Source organism: Dryobates pubescens, chromosome 7 (genome assembly GCF_014839835.1).
Source record: "Dryobates pubescens isolate bDryPub1 chromosome 7, bDryPub1.pri, whole genome shotgun sequence".
Taxonomy (NCBI): Eukaryota; Metazoa; Chordata; class Aves; order Piciformes; family Picidae; genus Dryobates; species Dryobates pubescens.
In genome coordinates, this window is record NC_071618.1 from 16,884,229 (window position 1) to 16,909,973 (window position 25,745).

Consider the following 25,745-nt stretch of genomic DNA (forward strand, 5'->3'; position numbering starts at 1 on the left):
GATAAGCCAGGTAAAGAGGACACACCAACAGCGTGGTTGCACAGGCTGAGGAGAAATATTCAGCAGTATTCTGGAATAGACCCAGACAGCACAGCCAGCAAGCACTCGATAAAAGCCAATTTTGTTATGCATTTGTGGCCAGACATATGAAAGAAATTAGAAAAGATGGAGGACTAGAATGACTGGGGAATGGATGAATCATTGAGAGAAACACAGACAGTGTATGCAAGAAGGGATGAGGAGAGGCAGAAGGATGAAGCGAAGCTGATGGTGGCCCAGGTGCAGGGAGAATCAGACAGGGCCCCCATAGAGCCAAATTGATGGGACCAGAGGAGTAAGGGCTTCAGGGAAGGGGGAGTGTGTGGGGTCAGGCAAGGAAGAAAATGGAAAGTGTTATGACTGTGGCCAGGCAGGTCATTTTAAGAAGGAATGTCCTAAATGTGGAAGGCACATGAGAGTATTCAAGGTAGTACAGGAGGAATACTTACACTGAATAGGGGTATCAGGGACTCTACTTCCTGGGATCAGAGAAGAATGAGGAGCCCCTGGTAAAATGAAAATTGGGACCCCAGCAGGAGGATTTGGTTTTTTGGTAGATTCAGGGGCAGAAAAAAAAGTAATTCTGTGTGGCCACCTTACCCCAAGATGGGAGATGGAGTCAGAAAAGTACTATGGAGTGTGTAATCTGTAAGTTTCCAGATGACACCAAGTTGGATGTGAATGTTGATCTGCATGAGGTTAGGGAGGCTTTACAGAGGCACTTGGATAGATTGGATCAATGGGCCAATGTTAATGGGATGATCTTCAACAAGGCCAAATGCCAGGAGCTGCACTTGGGTCACAACAACCCCAAGCAATGATACAGGTTTGGGGCAGTGTGGCTGGAATGCCATCTGGCAGAAAGAGCTTGGCGGTTCTAATAAACAATCAACTGAGTATGAGCAAGCAGTATGCCCAGGTGGCCAAGAAAGCCAATGACATCCTGGCTTGTATTAGAAATGCTCTGTCCAGTAGCAACATGGAGATGATTGTCTCCTTGCAGCTCGGGTGAGGCCTCACCTTGAGTATTGTGTCCAGTGTTGGGCACCTCAGTAAAGGAGAGATGTGGAGGTGCTGGAGCAAGTGCAGAGGAGGGCAACGAATCTGATGAAGGGCCTGGAAAATAAATCTTACGAAGAATGACTGAAGGAGCTGGGGCTGTTTAGTTTGGAAAAGAGGAGGCTGAGAGGAGACCTCATTGCTCTCTACAACTACCTGAAAGGACACTGTGGAGAGGCTGCTGCTGGTCTCTTCTCACATGTAGTTAGTGATAGAACAAGAGGAAATGGCCTCAAGCTACAAATGGGTAGGTTTAGATTGGACATAAGGAAAAATTTTTCACAGAAAGAGTGGTCAAGCACTGGAATGTGCTGCCCAGGGAGGTGGTTGAGTCACCACCCCTGGATGTGTTTGAAGGTCATTTGGATGCGGTGCTTGGGGATATGGTTTAGGGGTGAACCTTGTAGAGTAGTCTTTTCCAACCTGAGTGTTTGGGGGACAGGGGGCAAATCTAAATTCTGTCCTGTAGTGTTTTTGCCTTGAAACCTTTAACAGTGACAAATAAGTAAGTTGGTGCAGGCAAGCCACCCAGTAGTACCCAACCCATACACTCTAATGAGCAAGATTTCCCATGAATATAAGTGGTTCAGTGTAACTGACCTAAAGAACGCATTTTGGGCTTGCCCCCGGCTGAGAATAGCTGCAACTTATTTGTTTTCAAATGGGAAGACCCAGATACAGGCAGAAAGCAGCAGCTCCAGCAGACATCTCTTCCCCAGAGATTTAGAGTCCCTGAACCTTTTTGGGCAAGCTCTGAAAAATGCTATGGAACAATTTCCTATACTAGAAGGGCCAACCATCCTCCAACACTAGAAGGGCCAACCATCCTCCATTATGTGGACGACTTGTTAATTTCGGTAAGGTGTGCATGCAGGCTTTATTAGGCATGCACCCAGCACTGTAATTAAAATTCTTTGCTCCACTGACTTTGTTCCTCAGTGAAATTTTTAGAAGTGTGGGCTCATTTCTCACACACAGAGAAGGCCAAAGGCATCTTGGCTTGTATCAGGAATAGTGTGGCCAGCAGGACTAAGGGATGTAATTCTGCCCTTGTACTTGGCATTGGTGAGGCCTCACCTTGAGTATCGTGTGCAGTTCTGGGCCTCACTTCAAGAAAGACACTGAGATGCTGCAGTGGGTCCAGAGGAGAGTGACAAGCCTGGTGAAGGGACTGGAGGGAAAGTCTTATGAGGAGAGGCTAAGGGAGCTGGGGTTGTTTAGCCTGGAGAAGAGGAGGCTCAGGGGAGACCTTATCACACTCTACAACTAGCTGAAGGGAAGTGTAGTAAGGTGGGGGTCAGGCTCTTCTCCCAGGCAACTTGTGACAAGAGATTTAGCTTGGATGTTAGGAAGCACTTCCTCATGGAAAGGGTAATTAGACACTGGAAGAAATGCCCAGGGAGCTGGTGGAGCTGCCTTCTGTGGAGGTGTTTAAGAAAAGATTGGATGTGGTACTTAGTGACATAGTCTGGTCGATGTGGTGGTATTGGGTCACAGGCTGGACTTCATCATCTCAGGTCTATGCCAGCCTCAGTAATTCTGTGATTCTGTGTGATTCAGGTTGGACAGGGCCCTGAGTGACCTTATTTAGTTGAAGATGTCTCTCCTCACTGCAGGGAGGTTGGGTTGGATGACTTTTAAAGGTTCCTTCCAACTCAAAGCACTATATTATTCTATGATTCTAAAATAACTCTAGCTCCCTTAGCACCTAGTGATCTTTATCCCAGCCAGTCAAAAAGCCATTTCTGCCTTTCCCTGAATGTTAAGCATCAAATAATAAAGTAATTAAGGTTAGGAAATACCTCTGGCAGTCATATAACTCAAAGCCAAGTCAGTCTAACTAGACCAGGTTGCTCTGTGCTTTGCCTAGAAGTTCCAAGTAACTTCCAAGGACAGAGATGCCCCAGCGTCTCCAACCAACCTCTTCCAGTGTTTGGCCACCCTCACAGGAAGACAGCTTTTCTTTTCACCTAGCTGAAATTTTCCATTTTCCAAGTTGCATTCAATTCTTCCTGTCCTATCACTGTGTGTATCCAAAGAGTCTGGTTGTGATTGTCTATACACTCTCAATTGGAATTCAACTCTCAGCTCCAATTTGGGATCACCCATGAACCTGCTGAGACTAGACTCTGTCCCACCATCCAGGTCATTAAGAGCAATCATTAACAGCACAGGCACCACTGCCAGTTCTCGAGTGACACCACAAATAATCAGTCACCCATTGGATTTTGTGCCACCACTTGCCCCCACTTGCAGCTTAATAGGCATCTCACCACAGCACCCTGTCACTTTGTTCATGTCTCACCAGTATGACCCAAATAGCACCGTGGAAAGTCCTTGCTGTGGGCAATGCAAACAACATCCACTTCCTTTGTCTGCACTGTCCTCTCATCATGGAAGTTAATTGTACTGGTCAGGTATAGTTTGCTCCTCGTAGCTTTGTGCTGGCTGTTTCCAGTCCCCTTCAGATTCTTCATGCAGTGGAAATGGCTTCTAGGAAAATGGAATCACCTTCCCAGGGATGGAGGTGAAGCCACACAGCCTGTAGCATCTTGAATCATCCTTGCTGCACTTCTTTAAGAGAAGAATACACATAATGTCATCTTAGAGCCCATACTGTGCAAGTGAAAATAGGATGGTTTGTATGCATCACTATACCTTTACCAACAAAGCAAGCCAACTGTCATTTGAGCACTTACCTAATAAAGTGCTCCTGCAAGTCCTCACTGTCAGCTTTTTCTTCACAGTTCATAGTATCATTATCTCAGTATTCATCTTCTTTCCAGATGATATCCTTTTACCTTTATTTGTCAGCATTTCAAAAATATAAAAAAAGAAAAATCAACATATTAAACATAAAACAGGAAGAGGATTTCTGCACCCGTGGCTTGACCTCTCTTATCAGTTCCTAACAGCTTAGGTTGCTACAGACCTTTTGATGGAAAGCCTCATTGAATGCCCTTGGCAACTCAATCAAATTACAGCCACCAGATGTCCCCTGTGAACATGTTTTTTGACTACTGTCCAGAATCCTACAAGATTACTCAGGCATGATTTTCTATTGCAAAAGCCACATGGATTTTCTACTGGGTTGTTTTATGCAACTACCCACTTATTCTATTCAACGTAATAGTTTCTCCTGGTTTTCCCATTGTAGATGCTAAGATTACTGGTAAGTAGTAGAAGTCTTCTTAAAATTTACTTTCCATTTTTTCTAATAGCAAGTTTTAAGTAGGAGGTCACATCCACATTTGTGGCAATGCCATCGACGAGCAGTGTGAGCAATCTGGCAGTGCAGGCCTAGAGTAGTAGGTAGGCCACGCTCAGCATAAGTGCAGAGCCAGCTAGCAGTGTAGCAAGACAGTGATGTGCCTGCAGCATGTAACTAAAGCAGGACACTGGTAGCTATAAACACAGAGAGTTATCTTGGAACAACAGGACATGCACCTGCATCAACAACCTTGCATGTCGTTAGCAGTTGGACCAATAATCTATAATAGCGCGATGTGTGGTCACTCATGGGGAACCAATGAAGCCATGCCAACGAGGCTCTCAGAGTTTATATAAGTTGTAGAAGTTCCCTTGCTACGCACTTTCCTTTCCTTTCCCATCTTCTTCTTTGCTTTACACTACTACTGTGCTCGCACTATAGTCCTACAATACTGGAACAATAAAGGAACAATACTCGATCATATTGGTCGTGTGTATTGATTCCCCTCTCCGTCGTCTATACACATTTAGCAATTTGGTTGCTTAATTCCTGAGCTCCTTTAAATACCATCTCATTCTGGCAACTAACACCTTTAAATATCATCTGATTTATGCCATTTTAGGAAACAAACAAACAAACAAAAACACCACCACAACTTCTTCCATAATTTTTCTGCCAACATTTTAGTTTGAAGACAGACCAACACATCCTTCATAATGAAGAGTTCTAGATCCCATCTTCTTGAAAGATGAACACAGATGCCAACAGGCAAATCAAAAGCTGCTTTTTTGATAGAGCTTTGTTACCAGAGGACAGAAGGAGAAATCATTAGCCCTATGCATTCTCTAACAGGCTTCTAATTTCCAGCTTGTTTCAAAAAGAGTTAGTTTCATATCTTCTGTAAATTGTTCCACAAATCCCTCTCTTAGCTATACTGCATTTTCAATCTATCCTGACAGAATTTATAAAGCATCATACTTTGCTCTCGCAAACAAAACTTAACCTTTTAAAAAACAGTAGAATACATAGAATACATAGAATAAACCAGGTTGGAAGAGACCTTCAAGATCATCGCGTCCAACCCATCAACCAATCCAACACCGCCCAAGCAACTAACCCATGGCACCAAGCACCCCGTCAAGTCTTCTCCTGAAAACCTCCAATGATGATGACTCCACCACCTCCCCAGGCAGCCCATTCCGATGGGCAATCACTCTCTCTGTATAGAACTTTTTCCTAACATCCAGCCTGAACCTCCCCTGGCGCAGCCTGAGACTGTGTCCTCTTGTTCTGGTACTGGCCGCCTGGGAGAAGAGACCAACATCCGTCTGTCTACAACCTCCCTTCAGGTAGTTGTAGAGAGTAATAAGGTCACCCCTGAGTCTCCTCTTCTCCAGGCTAAGCAACCCCATTTGGTGTAACTGCCTCTTATCCTGCTGTTTAGCTATACCATGCCAGTTTCTTTATGGACTTACTATCTTCATTAGGTGCATGCACTTTCTCCAAGACATCCTCAAGCAGTTTCCATACCACTTGCAAGGATTTTACATTTATAAATTGCATTCAATATACTTTTTCATTTTAAGTAGTCTTCTCTAAAAAAAACAACAAAACCCCAAAACAGGGGATTTTCAGAAGCAGAAGTGTTGGATCCTCTAAGAGATTTAAATACATTTTCTAGAACAACTGGCTGATAGTAACACTTTGAATCAGATACTGCACACAATGGTCAGAACCACATAGAAAACCTTGCCTCTCCATCTTCAAGTTTGCAGACTAATTGTTCCATGAAATACTCACTAACTGTGTCTAGCAGTTTAGTCCCCACATCAATCACTGCTGCAGCCACTGCCACTACCATGCAGGCACCAGGCTGACCAGGGAACAATACAACTAAAAGACCATAAAAGAATGAACAGGCTCCAAAGAGAGAGAAGACGAGAACAACCACATAATAGAGTCAGCTTCTGTATTTATATACCACATTGCTCATGGGGCTCCAGGTCCTGCAATATTTATCATTTTTCATTAGCCACTGTTTCTCTTTATTTCTAACCCATGACTGCAGAGGGAAAACAAACAAACCAACCCCACCAAGAATTCAGATATTAGATGTGAATTCAAGATACAGAAAGCAAATAAACCTCTATTAAAAAATAACAAAAATGCATAAGCTAACTGCTTAAAATTAGCTCTCAAAAATTTTGAGGAAATGAAAATTTAACTACTTGAGACTGAACAAGCTATTGCAGAGCCAAAACATCCACTGAAAATTCACTTGGTAGAGCCCTGTGTGTTCCTGCGTTTTGATGCAAACAGATGTTCCATTTGGTCTCTTTGCTTATCACTTCTTTCATGAAAACACTTTTCCCTTTGTGTACCTGAGGGGTATAACCCCCTACTTGTACCTAAATTCTCCTATTTACTTTATACATTTATAATCCCATCAAACCATCACCTTTTTCCCCCAGGTTACAGAAGCATTAGCAACCTTCCTTCTTTCCCTCTGTGGTAGCAGGGACAAAGGCAGGACTTAATCTCCTTTCCTTCATCTGCAGGGAAGGACTCTTCCTCCCTCAGGACAAAACTGGTGGCTCATGCTGCAGAGCTGGGTTTCAGTATTGCTAATCGACAGTATGAAGTTTTTCTGCCAACTTTGTCAACACTACTCTTGAACATCTTCTTCTCCAAGACATTATAAAAGCAAAAGACTGAGCCATGTGCTACAGAGACAAATTGCAATTGCTTTACTACTTTATCCTAGGAACTGTAAAAGCCCTCTGAGCAGCTGCTTTTAAACACAATTATTACACAGAAATATATCTTTTCTGTCCCCTGTCTTTTGAGGTAAGGGAAGAGAACAGTTAGTTTTCCTTAACAGTTTTTGTGTACTGCTAGGATCAGAGGGAACAACAAAACAGACATTAAAATTTTTTAATGCTGTTAGCCCTTCCAAGGCCAAACAGCTAAAAATACAAAAGCCTCTTTGAACTTCAGCATCACAGGCGAACTCAATCGAGCTGCAGCTTGCCAAACAAGCCAAGCAGAGAGGAGCACTACTCCAAGCAACTCATTCTGTACACAAAACAAGTAGGTACAATGCTAAAGGTATGCAAGTCACCCAAGAAACAGAAGCAAAAGAGCTGGCAAGATCAGGACAGTGATGTGGGACAGTGGGCAACATCAGGCTGACACAAAGGTAAATCAAAAGTATAGGATGTAACCTGGATAACACAAGAAGTAGGGGACATCATTACAGAAAAAAAAAGATGATTGTGGAAGAGAAATTTTTTGTTTGCTCACAGCCTTTTACACTCTTATCTATATATAAGGCACAAAATGAAAATGCTCTACTCATACAGTACCAAATTTAGCTCCTGCCATGATACATCACTTGTCATTTGCTTTAAAATATCAATGCAATTACAATTACCTTCTTGCTGTGAATACTTTCTAATTATCTTGATTTTTGTTTTGCTTGCATTTCATATTTTCTTTGGAACTACTTGATAGTGGACTGAAATACAAGTAGCAGTGCACGAAACAAGAATGACAAATCTCTACCATTCCTAATCAAAAGAATCTCCTATCAAAACTGCAGTTCCGCTACACATAAGCTTCCCAGTCAACCCCTTAGGCACATGCAGTCCCTCAGTTTTACTACTACTCTACAGCAATGCCCAGCAGCCGTTTAGATGCCTGTTACTGGTTCATATCACAATGGGATTCTTTATCCCAGTGTCACAGATATCTGGCCATTTAATCAAAACAAAAAGGAACGTACAAATACAAAACAATCTGAACAATCTGCAGAAGTCTGAGGCAGCACTGCAAAACCCAACATACTCCCTAGTAACAATTAATAGGATGAGAGGAAATTGCCTCAATTTGCACCAGAGGAGGGTTAGATTGGTCATCAGACATTGGAATAGGCTCTTCAGGGGGGTGGTTGAATCACCATCCCTAGGGCTGTTTTTAAAAGACTTGGTAGACGTAGATAATCACACAGAGAATCACACAGAAACATTCAGGTTGGAAGAGACACTCAAGATCACCAAGTCCAACCAATAATCCTATTCTACAAGGTTCACCCCTAAACCATATCCCCAAGCACCATCACATCCAAATGACCTTTAAACACATCCAGGGTTGGTGACTCAACCACCTCCCTGGGCAGCACATTCCAGTGCTTGACCCCTCTTGCTGTGATTTTTTTTTTCCTAATGTCCAGTCCAAACCTACCCAATCGTAGCTTGAGGCCATTGCCTCCTGTTCTATCACTAATTACATGTGAGAAGAGACCTGCACCAGCCTCATCTACAATGTCATTTCAGGTAGTTGTAGAGAGCAATGAGGTCTCCCCTCAGCCTCCTCTTTTCCAAACAGCCCCAGCTCCTTCAGTCATACTTCATAAGGTTTATTTTCCAGGCCCTTCACCAGCTTCATTGCCCTCCTCTGCACTTGCTCCAGCACCTCCACATCTCTCCTTTATTGAGGTGCCCAAAACCAGACACAGTTCTCAAGGTGGGGCCTCACCAGAGCTGAGTACAAGGGGAACAATCACCTCACTGTTCCTGCTGGACACAGCATTTCCAATACAAGCCAGGATGTCATTAGCTTTCTTGGCATCCTGGGCACACCGCTTGCTCATATTCAGTTGCTTGTCAATCAGTGTCATAGGGTGCTCCAAAACCCCTTCTTCTCCATCTGCAGAGGTTTGAACAGGGAAAGACAAAGGCATGAATTTCCTTTCCCCTCCCTTTGACTGCTTGAACAGAGAAAGGTCAAAAGGAGCATTTCCTCCCACCAGGAGGTAAAGTCCCGCACCTGTGTTCACTGGGGGGAAAGCCAGCACTGGGATCTGGAACTGTCATTGGCTGGTTTCTTTAACTTCGGCAGGTTACATTCCCTTTGTCTTTACATGGTGTGATCCACAAATTGGATTATAAACTTGCAGTTTATAATTCCTGCTTCCCCTGCATGAGTAAAATCCAGCACTCTTGGCTTTTCCCTAGGGTCCTGGCTTGCCTCTGATCTCTAAGTTGGGGAAAGCTATTTCGTGGCTTAGCCATTTTCTGAATTCTCTAAATTGAACCAAAATTGCCCATAAACGTCCTTATGGAATTCCCAAATGAACAGAACATGTAAATAAAATTTGAACTAGCTTGTACATAGTTTTGGGGAGGGGCTTTAGGGAAAAGTAAAGATAACTATATTTTTGTAATTCCCACCTCCTTAAGTTATTCCAAATCAAAACAAAAAAGAAAGCCATTGGCTTTCTTGGCCACCTGGGCACACTGCTGGCTCATATTCAGTTGATTAGACCCCCCAGGGCTCTTTCTGCCAGACAGCTTTCCAGCCACACTGCCCCAAGCCTGTAGCATTGCTTGGGGTTGTTGTGACCCAAGTGCAGCACCAGGCATTTGGCCTTGTGGAAGCTCATCCCATTAACATTGGCCCATTGATCCAATCTATCCAAGTACCTCTGTAAAGCCTCCCTACCCTCATACAGATCAACTCCCACCTAGCTTGGTGTCATCTTGAAACTTACTGATGACACATTCTATTTCTTCATCAATAAAGATGTTAAATAGAAGTGGTTCCAACACTGAGCCCTGGTTGAACTCAATGATCTTAATGGTCTTTTCCAACCAAACTGATTCTATAATTCTATGATCCTATTCTACTCTCATTGACCCACAAGCTTTGAACACTGGATGCAGGAGACTGAAGATCAAAACAAAGACCTTGCTGAAGAAGGCAATATGTTACAGAAGACCTGGGCTTTTCAGGAAAAGCTATGTTCGTTTAGGTAGATAAATTCTCTGCTTCAGGGGAAAAATCTGAACTGGCATTCTCAGTTTTTAAAAGCTTGCAGAAAAAAGGTCTGGACACATTAATACAGTTGAGCTGAAGTTTGTGACACAAGTATTTAAACAAGAACTTTACACCCAGTAGCTCAATAAGTAGACTGAATAAAAAGAGTTTAGAAGAGCACATCTGAGATTTTCCCATTTAGTGTTCTAAAGCATTTATAGTCCACTTAGAAGAAATGTAATGGTATAAACACCTTTTTTTTTCCCCTGTATATTTGTTTCTCTTTTGTGGATTATGTATTTGCCTACAGAAGATGTGAACTTTGCAGGTACAAGTATCCCAGGAACAGGGGATGTTGTTCGCATTGCCCTCAACAAGGACTTTGCCATGCTCTCCCACAGGGTTATCTGAAGCACACTCCTGAGACACGAACTAGGCGACAGGGTGCTATAGTGAGCTGCCTATGGGACTGCAAGTGGGGGTGAGTGGTGCAACAAAATCCAGCAAGTGGATGATTACTTGCGGTGTCAATCAGGAGCTAAAAGCAAGGCTAATACTCCAGAGAGCAGTGCTTCTATTCAGAGCAACCTCAAAAGGTAAGAGAACTGTGTTGATGAGAACCACATAAAGATCAACAATGGCAAGTGACATACTGAGGGTGTTGAGACATTGTAACAGGTTACTCAGAGAAGCTGTGGATGGCCCTTCTCTGGAGGTGTTAAAGGCCAGGATGGATGAGGCTTTGAGCAACCTGCCCATAGCAGTGGGGTTTAAACTAGATGATCTTTAAGGTCCCTTCCAACCTAGATCATTCTATGATTCTATGACACTGAGTAAAAGAAATAACAAAGAACTTGCACCTGAAGTGAAATAAGAACATATAAGACAAGATGAGCACTAAGTGGGTAGGATGCAGCTCTGCAGAAAAGGATCTGGGGTTCCTGGTGGACACTGTGTTGAATAACAACCAACAACACACCCTTTGCAAGTGAAGCAGGCTAATCAAGAATTGGGCTATGTCAGCAGGAGCTAGCCACCAGACTGGGGGAAGTGATTTCCCTGCACTCCCCCATTTAGCACTGGTGAGACAGCATCTGAAGTGATGTGTCCAGTTTTGGACTCACCAGTATAAGACAGCCTTCATATAATGGAGACTGCCAGCAAAGGGTTGCCAAAATGACCAAGTGTGGTAATGCACTCAGAACCCTTTTCTTCCCCCCCTCCTCACTGCGGAGTTGGGATGGGGGACAGAGAAGAGTGCGGGAAAGTGGCAGAAGGCACCTCTCCCACCTAGGGAGTCAGTGTGCATGGACCCTTCCCCATGCCAAATGTCAGAATCCCCCTGCTTTGGCAAGCCTGGGACGCTGTAGGTTGAGTTTCCCACTTCTTTTGATGACATTATGACACAATTACTCTTGAAGATGTTAAAAGAGCTGAAAAGTGCACGCTTCTTCCCACTGTAAAGCTTGCAGCAAAGTGTTCTTCCTAGCTGCACAGCTCTCTCACTGCGTAATGCTCCCTTGCTGCAAAGCACTGTCACTGGCTCTGTCTGGCTTTTTTGCCATCATGCACTGTGGATTATAACTGCAGTTTCTGGAAGGCTTCCCAAAAACAGGAGACTGTGAGAGGAACCCCACAGTTGCAACACTGCCTCCTGAGCAAAAATTGAGTATTTCCTAGAGTCTCCAGGGAATTACCTGCCTCTTCTTAGTGAGGGAAAGTTCACTCCTTCTGAACTTATCTTTTCCCAATTACTGTGTCTTAAACTGCTTGCTGTTGTTTATATAGAGAGATAGATAGATATAGATACATATATATACACACACATACTGTGAAAGTATTTTCCAACCAAAAACTGAATCTGTACATTTTCCTAACTTTGTATATAGTTATGTGGGGGTGGGGCTTTGTATTAATAAATAATTTATATTTTTATTAATTCCCTGCCTCACCCCCTCTTGATTTTTTTAACACCAAGGGTCTGGGAATATGACGCACAAGGGGTGGCTGAGAGAGAGCTAGATTTGTTCAGCCTGAGGACAAGGCAGTAAGCAGGCATACCTTATTACGCTGTTCAATTTTCCTGTGGGAGTGCATAGCAAAGTCATAACCAGACTCTTTCTGGATGCACACACATAAAACAAGTTGGAAAATAGCAAATTTCAGCTAAGTGAAAAGAAAAGCTCTCTTCCATGAAGGTGGTCAAACACTGAAAGAGGTTGCTCAGAGACACTGTGGCTTCTCCATCCTTGGAGTTAAAATTTCTGGGCAAAGCCCAGAGCAACCTGCTCCAGTTAGACTAGCTTTTGAGCAGGGCTTTGAACTAAATGGCTGCCAGAGGTCCCTTCCTACCGATATGATTCTATAATAAATCTGAGATGAACATAAAGTATTTCATAAAGGTACTCTTCTCATCTGAACCTTGTTAAGTCAGCAACAGAAAAGATAAAACTTCAGACTGACAGAGGCTTTTCTGATGTGAAAACAAAGTTTTTGCAGTTTTAGAAGCTATTCATCACTCATATTTGAAACTTCTTGGAAAATAACTAAAAATTAAGGTTGAGTTAAAGGACAGAAAGATTACATGACAACTGTGCTACTGTGATTTGCAGTGGAGGAGATGAAGATGCTTAATTCAACATTTGGGTCTCTTTATTATCTGACTTAAGAAAACTATGCTAAAAAATACACCAAAATATCTATGTAATACAAAAGCTCAAACAAGCTGAACTGTAAACCAAGTTTTATTTGGGAAAAACATCAAACTTTCAAATTGTTAATTATGATCCATCCTTCACCTTGAACATCTGTAGCTTTATTTCTGCTCCCTTGTTCTTTTCTGCTGTCTTTCAGACTTCACTATCACCTTGGGCTCACAGTTTATTCCTATGTTGCTTCTTTTCTTTCCCCTCTTACTCTAAGGGGAAGCAAACACCACCAGTTCCACTCCCCCTTACATTCTGGGTCACAGCCTGTGTGCGGAAACACAGGAAAATAAAGACAAAAATTGCAAGTACTTACTTTTGACTGTGAAAATATACACAAATGCATTTGCTAAACAAAAGCCAGGTTTAAAAAAACCAAAACACACCTCAAAAAAAGGGCAAACATCTCCTCCTCCCCCCCCAAAAAAAATAAAAAAAGCACCAGTTAGAAACAAGCTACTTCGTTAAAGAAAAGAAATAAAAAAAGCAAGGGTGAGAGGAAGATTTTTCCTACATACACCAAAAGGTCATTTAACACACAAGTATAATGTGCCTAATCTTACAAATGTAAATTTGTGAGTCTGCAAGCTCTTTCCACCAACATTACCAGACTGTAGATGAAAATGTGACACAAAATGATACTTTAAATTAGTGCTTTGTGAAGTATGGCTCCTTCTTTCATTCACCTTGCTTTCAAGTTTACTTGTTTGCACAAAGTACCTAGTTTCAGAGAGGTTGGCTACCCACATACCCTAACATTCTGAAGCAGCTATTTCTTTCCAGTACCAAATAGCACTAGGAACCACAGGGACAGCCTTTGCACCAATGTTAAGTTACTTCTCAGTACTAGGAAGTCTTAAGTCAATTATGAGAATCATGGTTTGTTTCATCAGTCCTTCATTATTTTGCCTAGTCATTGAATAGAATAGAATAGACCAGGTTGGAAGAGACCTTCAAGATCATTGCATCCAACCTATTATCCAACGCCACCTAAACCATGCAACCAAGCACCCTATCAAGTCTCCTCCTCCCTATGCCAACACTGTTCTTCAAATGGTATTCAGTTTCCCTACTAAGACTGCATGTTTGGCATCCTCATCAGTTTGGAGACACTCAGAGAGACACTTCAGTCTGCAATAATGCACATATAAAACTGCCATATAGCTGTATTAATGCAATACTATGTCTGAAATCCATTTTACATCAACCATTTTCTAAAAGATCACTGCTTTTTAAAGAAAAGAAAGGGTTTAAGACATTAAGTTTAAATCATTAATTAAAAGCCAATCCCCCTTGCCTCCTTTTTCTAAGATGACTGTAATCTGTGAGTCAAACTCTGGATTTTTGTAGAGGTATACATGAGGCCACCTAACAGTATGCTTCATGGCAGAAACAAAGACCTCAGTTTGAAGATAAAAGGCCCTATCCTTACAAGAACCTTCTTTATACTTTCATACCTTTTTTTTAGTCAATGCATATAAAGATCTCAAGCACTGATCCTGTAACAAACCACAAGTACTTTAAGAATTATTGATCTTGCCACTCCAGAACAAAATTCCCAAACGGTTCTGTTATTTTCTGCCCATAAATTAGTAGCTATTTCAAGGCTGAATAATTTCCCCATAACTGCAGTCCAAATTAGTCCTTAATTCATACAATCAGCCTCCTACACTGTGTTTTAAAACCTTGTTCAGCAATAACAGAACTTTGAAGCAACTTTAAGTTACCTTCTAGGGCAGCCAGGAACATTAAGACATCCAGTGAATTTAGCACTAGAAGTTGGAGTTATAAATACTTCCAGAGAATAGGCAGCAAGTTGAATTCAATACTAAATACATCAAGGAATACAGGTTCCTTTGCTTTCATTAGGTCTCATTCTGCAGAGAGAGCAGCACAGTCTTTATGTTACTAGTTCAATTCACTACCATAGCTACATCAAACTCTGGGAGGAAACGCTTTACTCTTGCTGACTTAGAAGGCAGCACATGAAAACTGCCGAAACACCTGAAGTGAGAAATCATTCAGTTCAATCAGTTCTCTGCACTTTCCATTGAGCTTCTCTGTGATCACTGGATCTGAGCTTACAGATGTTTTTTTTTCCCCCTCTACATAGAGTCCTTAAAAAAAAAAAAAAAAAGTCAAGAGAAAGCTCACTATTTTATCCCTTTTTTTGTCACTGGCTGGGTCTACAGATTTACTATGTAACAGTGTGATGGCATTACACAACTCCTCCTACTCACACAGTAACTTTTCCCATTCCGCCTCAAACCAACACGTACCCAAAGCTAATGTGGTGGGTTGAGATTCTCCCCACCCCCCCAACAGGGGGGCCTAAAACTACCACAGCTATGTAAGAATTCAAGCCATGTCCTAGGAGGATTGGAAATTACTCTAAATTAGGCAGCTAGTTAATAGAAATTAAAAAGCATCTTAATAGCACAAGAGAGTTACAACAGCTGCTATGTCTTACAACACTGTTCAGCCTCAGGGGATGTGACTGACACATCCACCCTCTTTTCTTCCTCAGGGTTTTCTCTGCTTGGCCTCTGCACAAAGAGAATCACTCCTTAATTTTAAATGAAATCTTATTAGAGAGCCTCTTTTCCAGAATGAAATACCAAAGGAAGCCAAAACCCCATTCCTACATGGTACATTATGCTGGATTAATAAGGAAGCAGTAAGGTCTGCATGAACGGAGGAAGAAAATCTACTTGGGTAAACCACTAAGTTCTCTTCCAGACAACAAGAGATGATCATTTCCACAACACATCTCCCTGTCCCAAAACTTACTAAGTTTCAGTTACCTGCAAATTACAATTATGGGCGAGTAAGAACAATCAATTCCCCATCGAATTAGTGCTGACCACTGTTTTATGAACAGTAAATTTGAGTTCCAGTCATTTTTGTAGGCAACTTGCTAAGGTTTATTGTAGCAGCTTCACAACAAAGACAAGCTATCATTGGTTCAGAAGTTTCCCAGCACAGGCAAGACCCTGACACTGGAAAGTTCTGCTCCCATCAATCATTTGGCTGCTAGGTGACAGAAATCTCATAGGTGACAAGTACAGCTCAAAAAGTAGTTAAAGGAGTTTATATTTATTGTAACAAATTGTAAGATAAGTTACAGATTAGCAGACAGCATTACGATCTCAATCAAGTTGGATCAAATCAGTCTAATTTCCCTCTCAGGCCCAGCCAGCATGGATTTAGAAAGGGCAGGTTGTGCCTGACCAACCTGATCTCCTTCTATGATCAGGTGACTGCCTGGTGGGTGTGGGGCAGGCTGTGGATGTAGTCTACCTGGACTTCAGCAAGGCCTTTGATACCATCCCCCACAGAAAACTCCTGGCCAAACTGTCAGCCTACAGCTTGGACAGCAGCACTCTGTGCTGGGTTAGGAACTGGCTGGAGGGCTGAGCCCCGGGAGTGGTGGTGAATGGTGCCACATCCAGCTGGCAGCCAGTCACTAGTGGTGTCCCCCAGGGATCAGTGCTGGGCCCTATGCTCTTTAACGTCTTTATTGATGATCTGGATGAGGGGATTGAGTCCATCATCAGTAAGTTTGCAGATGACACCAAACTGGGGGCAGGTGTTGATCTGTTAGAGGATAGGAGAGCTCTGCAGAGGCATCTTGACAGGCTGGACAGATGGGCAGAGTCCAACGGTATGAGATTTAACACATCTAAGTGCCAAGTTCTACACATTGGGCACAATAACCCCATGTGGTGCTACAGGCTGGGGTCAGAGTGGCTAGAGAGTAGCCAGGCAGAAAGGGACCTGGGGATACTGGTCAACAGTAGGCAGAACATGAGGCAGCAGTGTGCCCAGGTGGCCAAGAAGGCCAATGGCATCCTAGACTGCCTAGGAACAGTGTGGCCATCAGGAGCAGGGAGGTCATTCTGCCCCTGTACTCAGCACTGGTTAGGCCACACCTTGAGTCCTGTGTCCAGTTCTGGGCCCCTTAATTCAAGAAAGATGTTGAGTTGCTGGAACATGTCCAGAGAAGGGCAACAAAGCTGGGGAGGGGTTTGGAGCCCAAGCCCTATGAGGAGAGGCCAAGGGAGCTGGGGTTGCTTAGCCTGGAGAAAAGGAGGCTCAAGGCAGACCTTATTGCCATCTACAACTACCTGAAGAAAGGTTGTAGCCAGGTGGGGGTTGGTCTGTTCTCCCAGGCAACCAGTACCAGAACAAGAGGACACAGTCTCAGGCTGCACCAGGGGAGGTTTAGGTTGGATGTTAGGAAGAAGTTCTTCATAGAAAGAGTGATTGCCCATTGGAATGGGCTGCCCAGGGAAGTGGTGGAGTCACCATCACTAGAGGTGTTTAGGGAATGACTGGATGGGGTGCTTGGTGCCATGGTTTAGTTGATTTGATAGTGTTGGATGATAGGTTGGACTCAATGATCTCAAAGGTCTTTTCCAACCTGGTTAATTCTATTCTATTCTAAACTGCAATAATTGACTTTGAACAGGAACAGTAGGAAGGAAATGTTTTTTGACTACAGACAACATTCCCAATTACAATTATAAGCTGGGGAAAAAAAAACAAAAACACATTCTAGAAAAAAAATATGTATTTTATATATATAAAATACATGGCATGGGCAGAACTCCCTGGAGAGTGATTCTGACAGTCATATTAAAAAAGGTTCATTACAAAGGGATTTAATTCTATTCAGTATTTGCACCAGCAACATGGATGCTGAATACAAAATACATTTATTAAAAATGCCAATGATGAAAAGCTAGGACAGACAAAATTGAAATTTAAATAAATTTTACAAATTTAAACAACTGACAGAAGAGGAATTAAATCCAGCAGGGATGAGCACACAACTTGTATTTCCCATTGTCTTTTTATACACGTAGTAGTGTTTAAGAAAAAGAATAGTATGTAAATCCCAAGATACACAGGTTATGTTAGGCAACCGCAAAACATGCAAATGTCACAGAAGTGCACAATTGCAAGCACAACTTTTAGAACAAAGAATATAATCTCCTTTGCTCCACGCTGTACTACTTAAATACTGCACCCCCACTGAAGCATCATATTTCAAGAAAACAACTGATACAAATCTGGAAAAGAGGAAGACTAAGAATGGCCTATAATACATGCATAATTAGTTGGGTTTGGTTATTTTTTTAAGAAAGGAAGGCTGAATGACAAGTTCCATAGAATCAAAGTACCTAGTGGTCTACTGCACAGAAAAAAACCACCTGGATGCACTCCTGTGTGGACTACCCTAAGTGATCCTGCGTTGGCAAGGGAGTTGGACGTGGTGATCTTTGAGGTCCTTTCCAACCTCTAATGTACTGTGAGAGTGTGATTTGTTCCCAGTTTCTCAGAAGACAGAATTAGTAATGGCCTTAAAATTGAAGTTAAGAAGATTCACACTAAGCACTAGAAAAAGGAAACATCTCTTTCCCATAGTAAGGACAATGAAACCCTTGAGCAGCTTACCAAGGTTCTTTCAAAGCATCCAGCACTGGAGATGGTTAAAGGAAAAACTCTCACACGGTAGCAGGACCACAGGAAATTGTTTAAATGTTGTTGTTCCTTGTATTTATTGGAAAAATTAAAACAAAACAAAAAAAACCCCACACACCACCCCAGATCTTACTAAATCTAACGTTAATTGCAGAATACTACTCCACAGCACGGCAGAAAATCCATGCTTTTTCCAGTTCAAGCATTCGCAACTTTTTATTTTCTCCTCCTCACTACTACTACCACTGATTTTCAATTAAGATTCTTCTATTTTTATGATGATCTTAGTTAGCATGGCTGCAAAAAGCTGAGTCCTTTGCATAATAGTGCTGCATTATTGCTTTAAGAACACTCGGTAGTCAAATAAAGGACTGCATAAATAGACAAAGTATTCCTACTAATAGCTTCTATTCAACTCTCCAAACTCCCTGGCTCATGGGTTTACTGATGATTTATATTTACACAGACTAACACAGCACACAGTAAGTTAAACAGACATGAGGAAATGGAGAGTATAATGGAAGCAAATTAATGAAAATCAATAGTTTCGAAGACTAAACTGCACCGATAATAAAGCTCATGGGGTTTAGAGAATTAGGCTGGTTTCAATGCTTTATACACGAAAATTTGACACCACCTTCAATGCAGTGTTCTTTCACTTGTGTAGTTTAAAGGATTACCTTCCTAGTTTAATCAAACTTGTAATAAATAATACCGAATCATTATTAATTATATTGCAGGCACCCCAGCAAGGGATAAAATGTACCTTGATTAGGACTTCCAAGGTCCCCTCTCAATCCCTCACAGATAAAGCACAAAGGGCAAAGCAAGCCCGAACTCACAAAGTAAGCTTTACCTGGTGACCTAACAGAGGCAGAGCATCAGTTTGTACAACATCTCCACAATATCAGATGTGGAATTCTTCTTGTCTGTTTTAGACATCAAGTCCGAATCAGTTACTAGTCTTCTTTTGTTATCAGTGGAAGGAAGAACTGCCCCTCCAGAAGACAGTTCAGTAGGTCTCAGGCACGTCTTAGACCCTCCAAAGGGGTCTATTACTCAATTTATCTCCACTGCCTACAGAGGCAGCCTAACATCACTCAGATTAGAGATCAACTCTTCTCTAGCATCCCAGGTCAGACATTTAACAACATTTCTCTTTCCTTGCTTCCCTCAAGCAATGTTACCTCAGGCTCCATAGTCTCCACTTCTGGACACCTCTGAAGGAAAGCCAAGTTCCAGTTGTGGGGCTAAACACAAGCATCAACTTCAATTGCTTCCAGAGAGGGCAAAGCAAATACACAAGAAACTGTTCCTTACAATAAGGGTTCCACAACAGTCTGTTACTTTGTTATAACAGGCTTTTTTGTAAGGCAGAGGAAATAACCCACGCTGTAGACAATGCATAGCAATAACTCTTCTGCTTCAGTGTATGGGGAGCTATGCTACAGATTCAAGAACTTTCATGTGAACCTAATCACATTTTCACAGGAAAAGTCCATTCTCATTGCTCTAATAATACTAGTGCTTTGCAAAGTTGAGCTGAAAGCCATGATCTGAAAGTAATTTAGAACTGCGTCAGCTGCATACCCTTCTCAATATCCTCACTACCCATGAAGCAACTTTTACAGTGAAAGGTATACATTAGTATGAAGAACTAATAGCCTGGTTCTGTAAACACTTCAGCAGAACATCTGGCATTCTATTAAAACATATGCAAATGTTTGAAGAAATAAAGTCTAGAGTTGTTGATTTCTTTTTGTGTTGTTTCGGGGTCTGTGGTTATTTTTAAGTAATGTCATTCAAAAGCATAACTTTGATTCTTAACCCAAAACAAAGTTAAAAAAAAAATGTTCTACAAATTCACAGTAGCATCCAATACATCCACAATAAAAAAAATGTCACACTTAAGTATCTAAGCTGGGACAAAGGCACAAGACTCCTCACATCACTAAGTCACACAGACATAAAGGTCCAGTGACATCAAAATTAGAGCTGGCACTTGGACTTGGAAAAGTTCAAACTGTTGGGATACAGCAGTCATTTCCATCCTGTGTTCCTTCTTAGGCCCTAAACATTCAAAACACCATTAGAAAGAGTAAAAGCCGAGATAACATCTCTTTGAAACCCTGATCAGATTTCAGAAGTGAAACATCTTTAAATGCACTGTCCATGAAAAACAAGGAACCTAGGGTGAGGTGAAGTAGTGCTTCACACACCTTCTACAACCCTTAGAATACATAGAATAAACCAGGTTGGAAGAGACCTTCAAGATCATTGCGTCCAACCCATCAACCAATCCAACCCACCTAAACAACTAATCCATGGCACCAAGCACCCCATCAAATCTCCTCCTGAAAACCTCCAATGACGGCGACTCCACCACCTCCCCCGGCAGCCCATTCCAATGGGCAATCACTCTCTCTGTATAGAACTTCTTCCTAACATCCAACCTAAATCTCCCCTGGCGCAGCCTGAGACTGTGTCCTCTTGTTCTGGCACTGGCTGCCTAGGAGAAGAGACCAACATCCCTCTGTCTACAACCTCCCTTCAGGTAGTTGCATAGAGTTAGGAATCACCCACTCCCGCCTTTCCCTACCATCGAGCCTCCAGGAATTACAATTAGTTTCTTCATGAGCCCTTCTAAAGACCTGTATTAAAAGCTATGACTTAGTCTAAATTACTCAACATAGCAAAAATTCACTCATGACAAACAAGAGTCACTTGTTTAATTTTTAATTACATTACACTATTAACAGCCCTCTAGGAAGCAGATTTTCAGAATATGAAGATTATTCTCTAAATCCCTTATTGCCTCTATGTAACGAGGCAGACTACATATATATAAAAATCTGAAAGAACTGTTAGATTGACACACTGCTATGAGGAGAAAAAGAAACAAAAACTGAACTCCAAAATACACATCACTCTTGCATCAAAAGATCATTCACCTTGGTACCAAATTCATGGTATGTTTTTTCTTTCTGCCCTCCCAGGCACATACAGTATTGTCAGATAAATATTTTGCCTAATTTTCTGACTCTAAGGCTGGAAGGTAGAAAAGCAAAGCTACTCAAAGAAGTCTAATGATTCAAATACATGCAGAAGCTTTAAAGGATGACTTAAAAAAAATAAATAAATCAGTGTGCTTTATGTCAGACTCATCTGCTAGTTTCTTGCCTATTTTAGGCATGCAGTCTCCTCATTCTCATTTCTCCATTCGAACACTAAAAGACACTTAAATGCCTGCCTCCCGTGAAGTATTTTAAGCTTCATTCCAGCTTTACCAGGAGTAAAGATGTTCACAGCAGAGACAATACACACTTCAGGGTTATCTGACTCATTTTACAGCTCCTTGAAAAAATAGTCAATCTACACAATTTAAAGAGAAAACAAAAGAAAAACTGTAAAGGTGTCTGCCCAACACAGGACATAATACAGGAAGTCATGAGTATCAGAACGATGCCACAAATAATTATTTGCAACAGTTTCCTCACTTACATAAACATGAATCAAGAAGTACAATATCACCCTAACCAAATCATTCACTCACCAAACAATAAAATTTGAGCAAATACTATTCACCTATAAAGGTGAAATGTCACTGCATGTCTTTCTTCAATCAAAGCAATCAGTAATTATTCATGAAATAACTTTTATGACCTGCTTTGCAACTCAACTCAAAGATTTTCATCTATTTAATTGTGGGTTTATTTAAAAGTACTGAAGCCACTACTCCAAGTTTTACTTTTACCTACTAATACTCTTCATGAGAGAGGAAACAAAAACTTCAGTGGCAGTGTCTTCAGACATTTCTACAAATATTATTTGTCCTCCTCCTCTCCCTGTTTTGCGAGTTTATCGAATGTTCCTTAAGACTGTACAGTTACCACCAAGTTATTTTGTCCTTGAAGACATTCACAGCATTTCTCTTGCAGTAGCACACAAATACACATACTTTACCTTTTGCTAAACATTTTTCACTAAATGTTATGAATTATCTCAACAGTATTCTCCAAGTACACTCCAAGTTCACAACCATCAGCAATAAAATCGAATGATCATGACTGGAGTCATGCCAAATATGACTAGCTTTTCAGTATAGCAGGGCCTTTGATATTCACATCAAATAATCTTCACATTGTTCAACAACAACGATAATCAACTCTGCTGCCTTGATGAACAGGCCCTGTGAAAATGAGTCCACATATGTCACAGACTGTACGTGGCTTTAAATTGGCACGACACCCAATGAATGGTCTTACTGAAATTCTAAAATCAGCAGATTAATCAAAATATCGATAACAACAAGAACATAAGCTGTCTTTAGAACTGTGTAACTTTTAAAAGGGTGGGGTTTTTCTGTACCTTTTACAGATGCTGAGGCACTTGTTATTACGGTTTACGAGAATTCAGATCTTAACATCATTCTACACGTTCAGTACGAGGTAACATGCAGAGAGCGAGCACACACACATAATTCATAAGTTTTCCACTGTCATCAGATCACCAAGAGAACATTAGGTGTGATTTCTGCTGGTACTGTGCTCTCTGCACAGAGCCCAACACACATACTCTCCTGACTTCCAGCTCGCATACGTAGAGAGCACACGACGGACAGCAAAAGAACCTAACCTATCTGCCAACAAGAAACACGGAGGAGAGTTTGCGGGCTTCTGGATACCCCAAACTCGACACCATGCAACAGCTGCAGCGATCGATTAGATTCTGCAGAGCCCCCCTTTCATGCCGAAGAGGGTTACGCTTGAATAAAAGCAAGTTTGGGAAGGACAAATGGATAGGAGAAACTTGCATAAACCCAAGCTTCTCTCCCGCTAATCTGTACAAAAAACAGCCGCACACGTGCTTCGTAGAATCAGCACAAATTCGAGGCGAAGCGAATGCAAGACAGGCAGCGAATAAGGTGGGCAGAAAACAGCTCCAACTACAACCTCCTGTGGAAGATAAGCTCTTTTCCCCCGTTTGCTTCTTAATGATGACGGCAACGGACAGTTCTTGTCAAACTACCGGAAAGCGGGACCCGCTTACCAGGAGGAAGCCTTCCTACAGCGCTAGGAAAAGCGCGATCAGATTTCGAGGATGTGGGAATCAAGTCTCACAGCGAAGCATTTGAGTACGCATGGGCTGCCACCCGCCGCCCCGCTGCGGCCACCCCGGGCGGGTTTCCCCGCCACCTCGGCTCTCTCGGGGCGGCGGGCGAAGGGCAAGCCGCCGTCATCCCCCCCCGCGGCCGGCACTGACCTGAGGGTACGGTTGCCGGCGCAGCCGCGGCGCTCCATAGCGGCGGGCACGCAGCTAGTGAGTTCGGTCCAGTCGGCATGCAGCCCGCAGCTCCAGCCGGTGGAGAAGCGTGAGAAGAGCCAGGTGTCCTTGTCGCCGCCCGGGCGGTGGCACGCACACTTCTTCTGCCCGGCCCGGCAGTAGCAGGGCTGCTCCAGGCGGATGTTGCGCACCAGGTGCCGCCCGAAAGTGGTGCCGCCCGTCTTCTGGATGTGGAGGAAGACGATCACGTCGCGGCCCCGCATGTCGAACCGCACCCGCCGACACAGCTCCCCCCGCGCGAACGGGAATTTGGCCACCAACCGCGGTAGCACCGCCGCCGCCGCCTCCTCCTCCGCGGCGTCCGTTGCCGCCTCCTCCTCCTCTCGTTCCGCCGGGCCCCCCCCGCGGCGGGAAGCTGAGGCCGGCGGGCGGCGGGGGCAGGCGGCGCCGGGGCAGGCGGGCGACACGTACTGGTAGACGATGAGCAAGAAGAGCAGCGCCAGCAGCGGCGGCAGCAGCCACCTGTTGAAGCGCTCGTCCATGGCGATGCACGAGGGCAGCGCGGCGCGGGCTTAGGCGCTGCCAGGCGCTGCCAGTGAAGCCGGCCCAGTCGGATCCCGCAGTTGAGGGGCGTCCGGCTCCCTCTCCGACGGCATGGTCCTCGCAAGCGGTCGCGGCTCACTCCGCTCAGCCCAGCCCAGCGAGCCGCGCGTCAGCCCGCCCGAGGCGGCCCATCCCGCGCCCGGACCCCGCGGCTGAGGCGAGGGGCAGCCGCCTGCCGAACGGGAGGCGCCGTGGCGGGAGCGCCTCGCGCCAACGCCGGCACGCGCTGCTGGGCGGCAGCAGCGGTGGCAATAGCAGCAGCTTCCGACTCCGCTAAGCCGACAACTCTCCAGCCCAAACACACCGCTCGGCCCCCTGCGGGGCGGCCCCTGCCAGCAAGCCAATCGGAGCAAAGTCGGCCGCCTGGGCAGCCAATGGGTGGGCAAAGCACGCCGGCTCTACCGCCAATGAGAGAGGGTAGCGAATAAACGGGAGTGATGCGAGTCGCTCCACGATCCCCTTCAGGTATCGGGCGGAGAGCAATCGCGCGCGGGTAGGAAGGGAGTGAGGCAGAAGAAACCAACAAGACGTCGGGGGCGGAGCGGAGGGCAGCCAATGAGATTGACAGGGGGTCCCTTCCAGGTGACCGGGGCTGCAGCGGGCGCTGGTAGGAAGCGGTGTGAGCGGAGTCGCTCGGTGCTGGGCTGGTTCCAGAACGCGCCCGCTGCCTTGCGCCGCACCCCGCCCCGCCCCGCGCTGCCTCCGTTCCTGGCGTGGTGATGCTGCCACTGGCACCAGCGGAGTGCGGCGGGAATAAATAGCTTTATTTTTTCCTTCTGAACTCCTGAATACCCTGAAGTTGTGCACGGGGGTTTGCGATGCTGTAGATGTCTTCATCCGTTTGCAGTTTCAAGCCTGTGTTTATAACCGCAGCGTTTGAGTATTTCATACAGCTAGGTCGGTCTACGCAGATTAACTAATTAATAGTAGATTAAATGATCCGCAGTGCTGTTCCCTCCTGTGGTCTTCAAAGCACGATGTCCCAAATGCACTGGCTTTGCAGAAAAGTTTCACCTCCCTGAGGCAGTAATACGGATTCTTCAACAATTAATTACGAGTTTCAAAAGCCGACTTTTCAAGGCCCCTTCATATACTTAGAACAATCCTCAGTCTGAAACGGTGTTGTTTGCCTTTTTGAAAACTTTTTTTTTTAAGAGACATTAAAATCTTTCATTGCAGGCCACACCTAGCTGAGTTTTGCCAAAAAAAAAACCACCGCTGTTTTGTCTGCAACGAATTCTTGGTATTTCAAGAAGCCTGATACAAACACTACATATTCAAATACATGCCATGTACAGCTCCTAGGTTATAGCATATTAATATGCAAACCATTTAATGTTAGAACTGATTGCACATCTCAGTTACTTAATTACAGAATGCCTTTATTTACTGAAGGATTAATTAGACATCTGACAGCGCTAATGCAACTTCTTGCTCAACTCTAAAGACCACTTCTGGAAGCCACTTCTGATAAAAGAGTAATGCCTTCCAATAGGACTATTTAAAACTTTAGGGAAAAAAAAAAAAACAACAGTTAAACC

The 25,745-nt window shown here is 43.5% G+C and overlaps 1 protein-coding gene across 1 annotated transcript in view; it reads right to left on the minus strand.

The window, feature by feature from the left end:
- HS6ST3 (heparan sulfate 6-O-sulfotransferase 3) overlaps positions 1 to 24,388 on the minus strand; it is a 379,435-nt gene extending 355,047 nt beyond the window's left edge. Inside the window, exon 1 of the mRNA XM_054162948.1 lies at positions 23,581 to 24,388. Coding sequence (XP_054018923.1) covers positions 23,581 to 24,143 — 563 coding nt within the window. The 5' untranslated portion in view covers positions 24,144 to 24,388. The remainder of the gene's footprint in view (positions 1 to 23,580) is intronic.
- Positions 24,389 to 25,745: the final 1,357 nt, after the last annotated feature.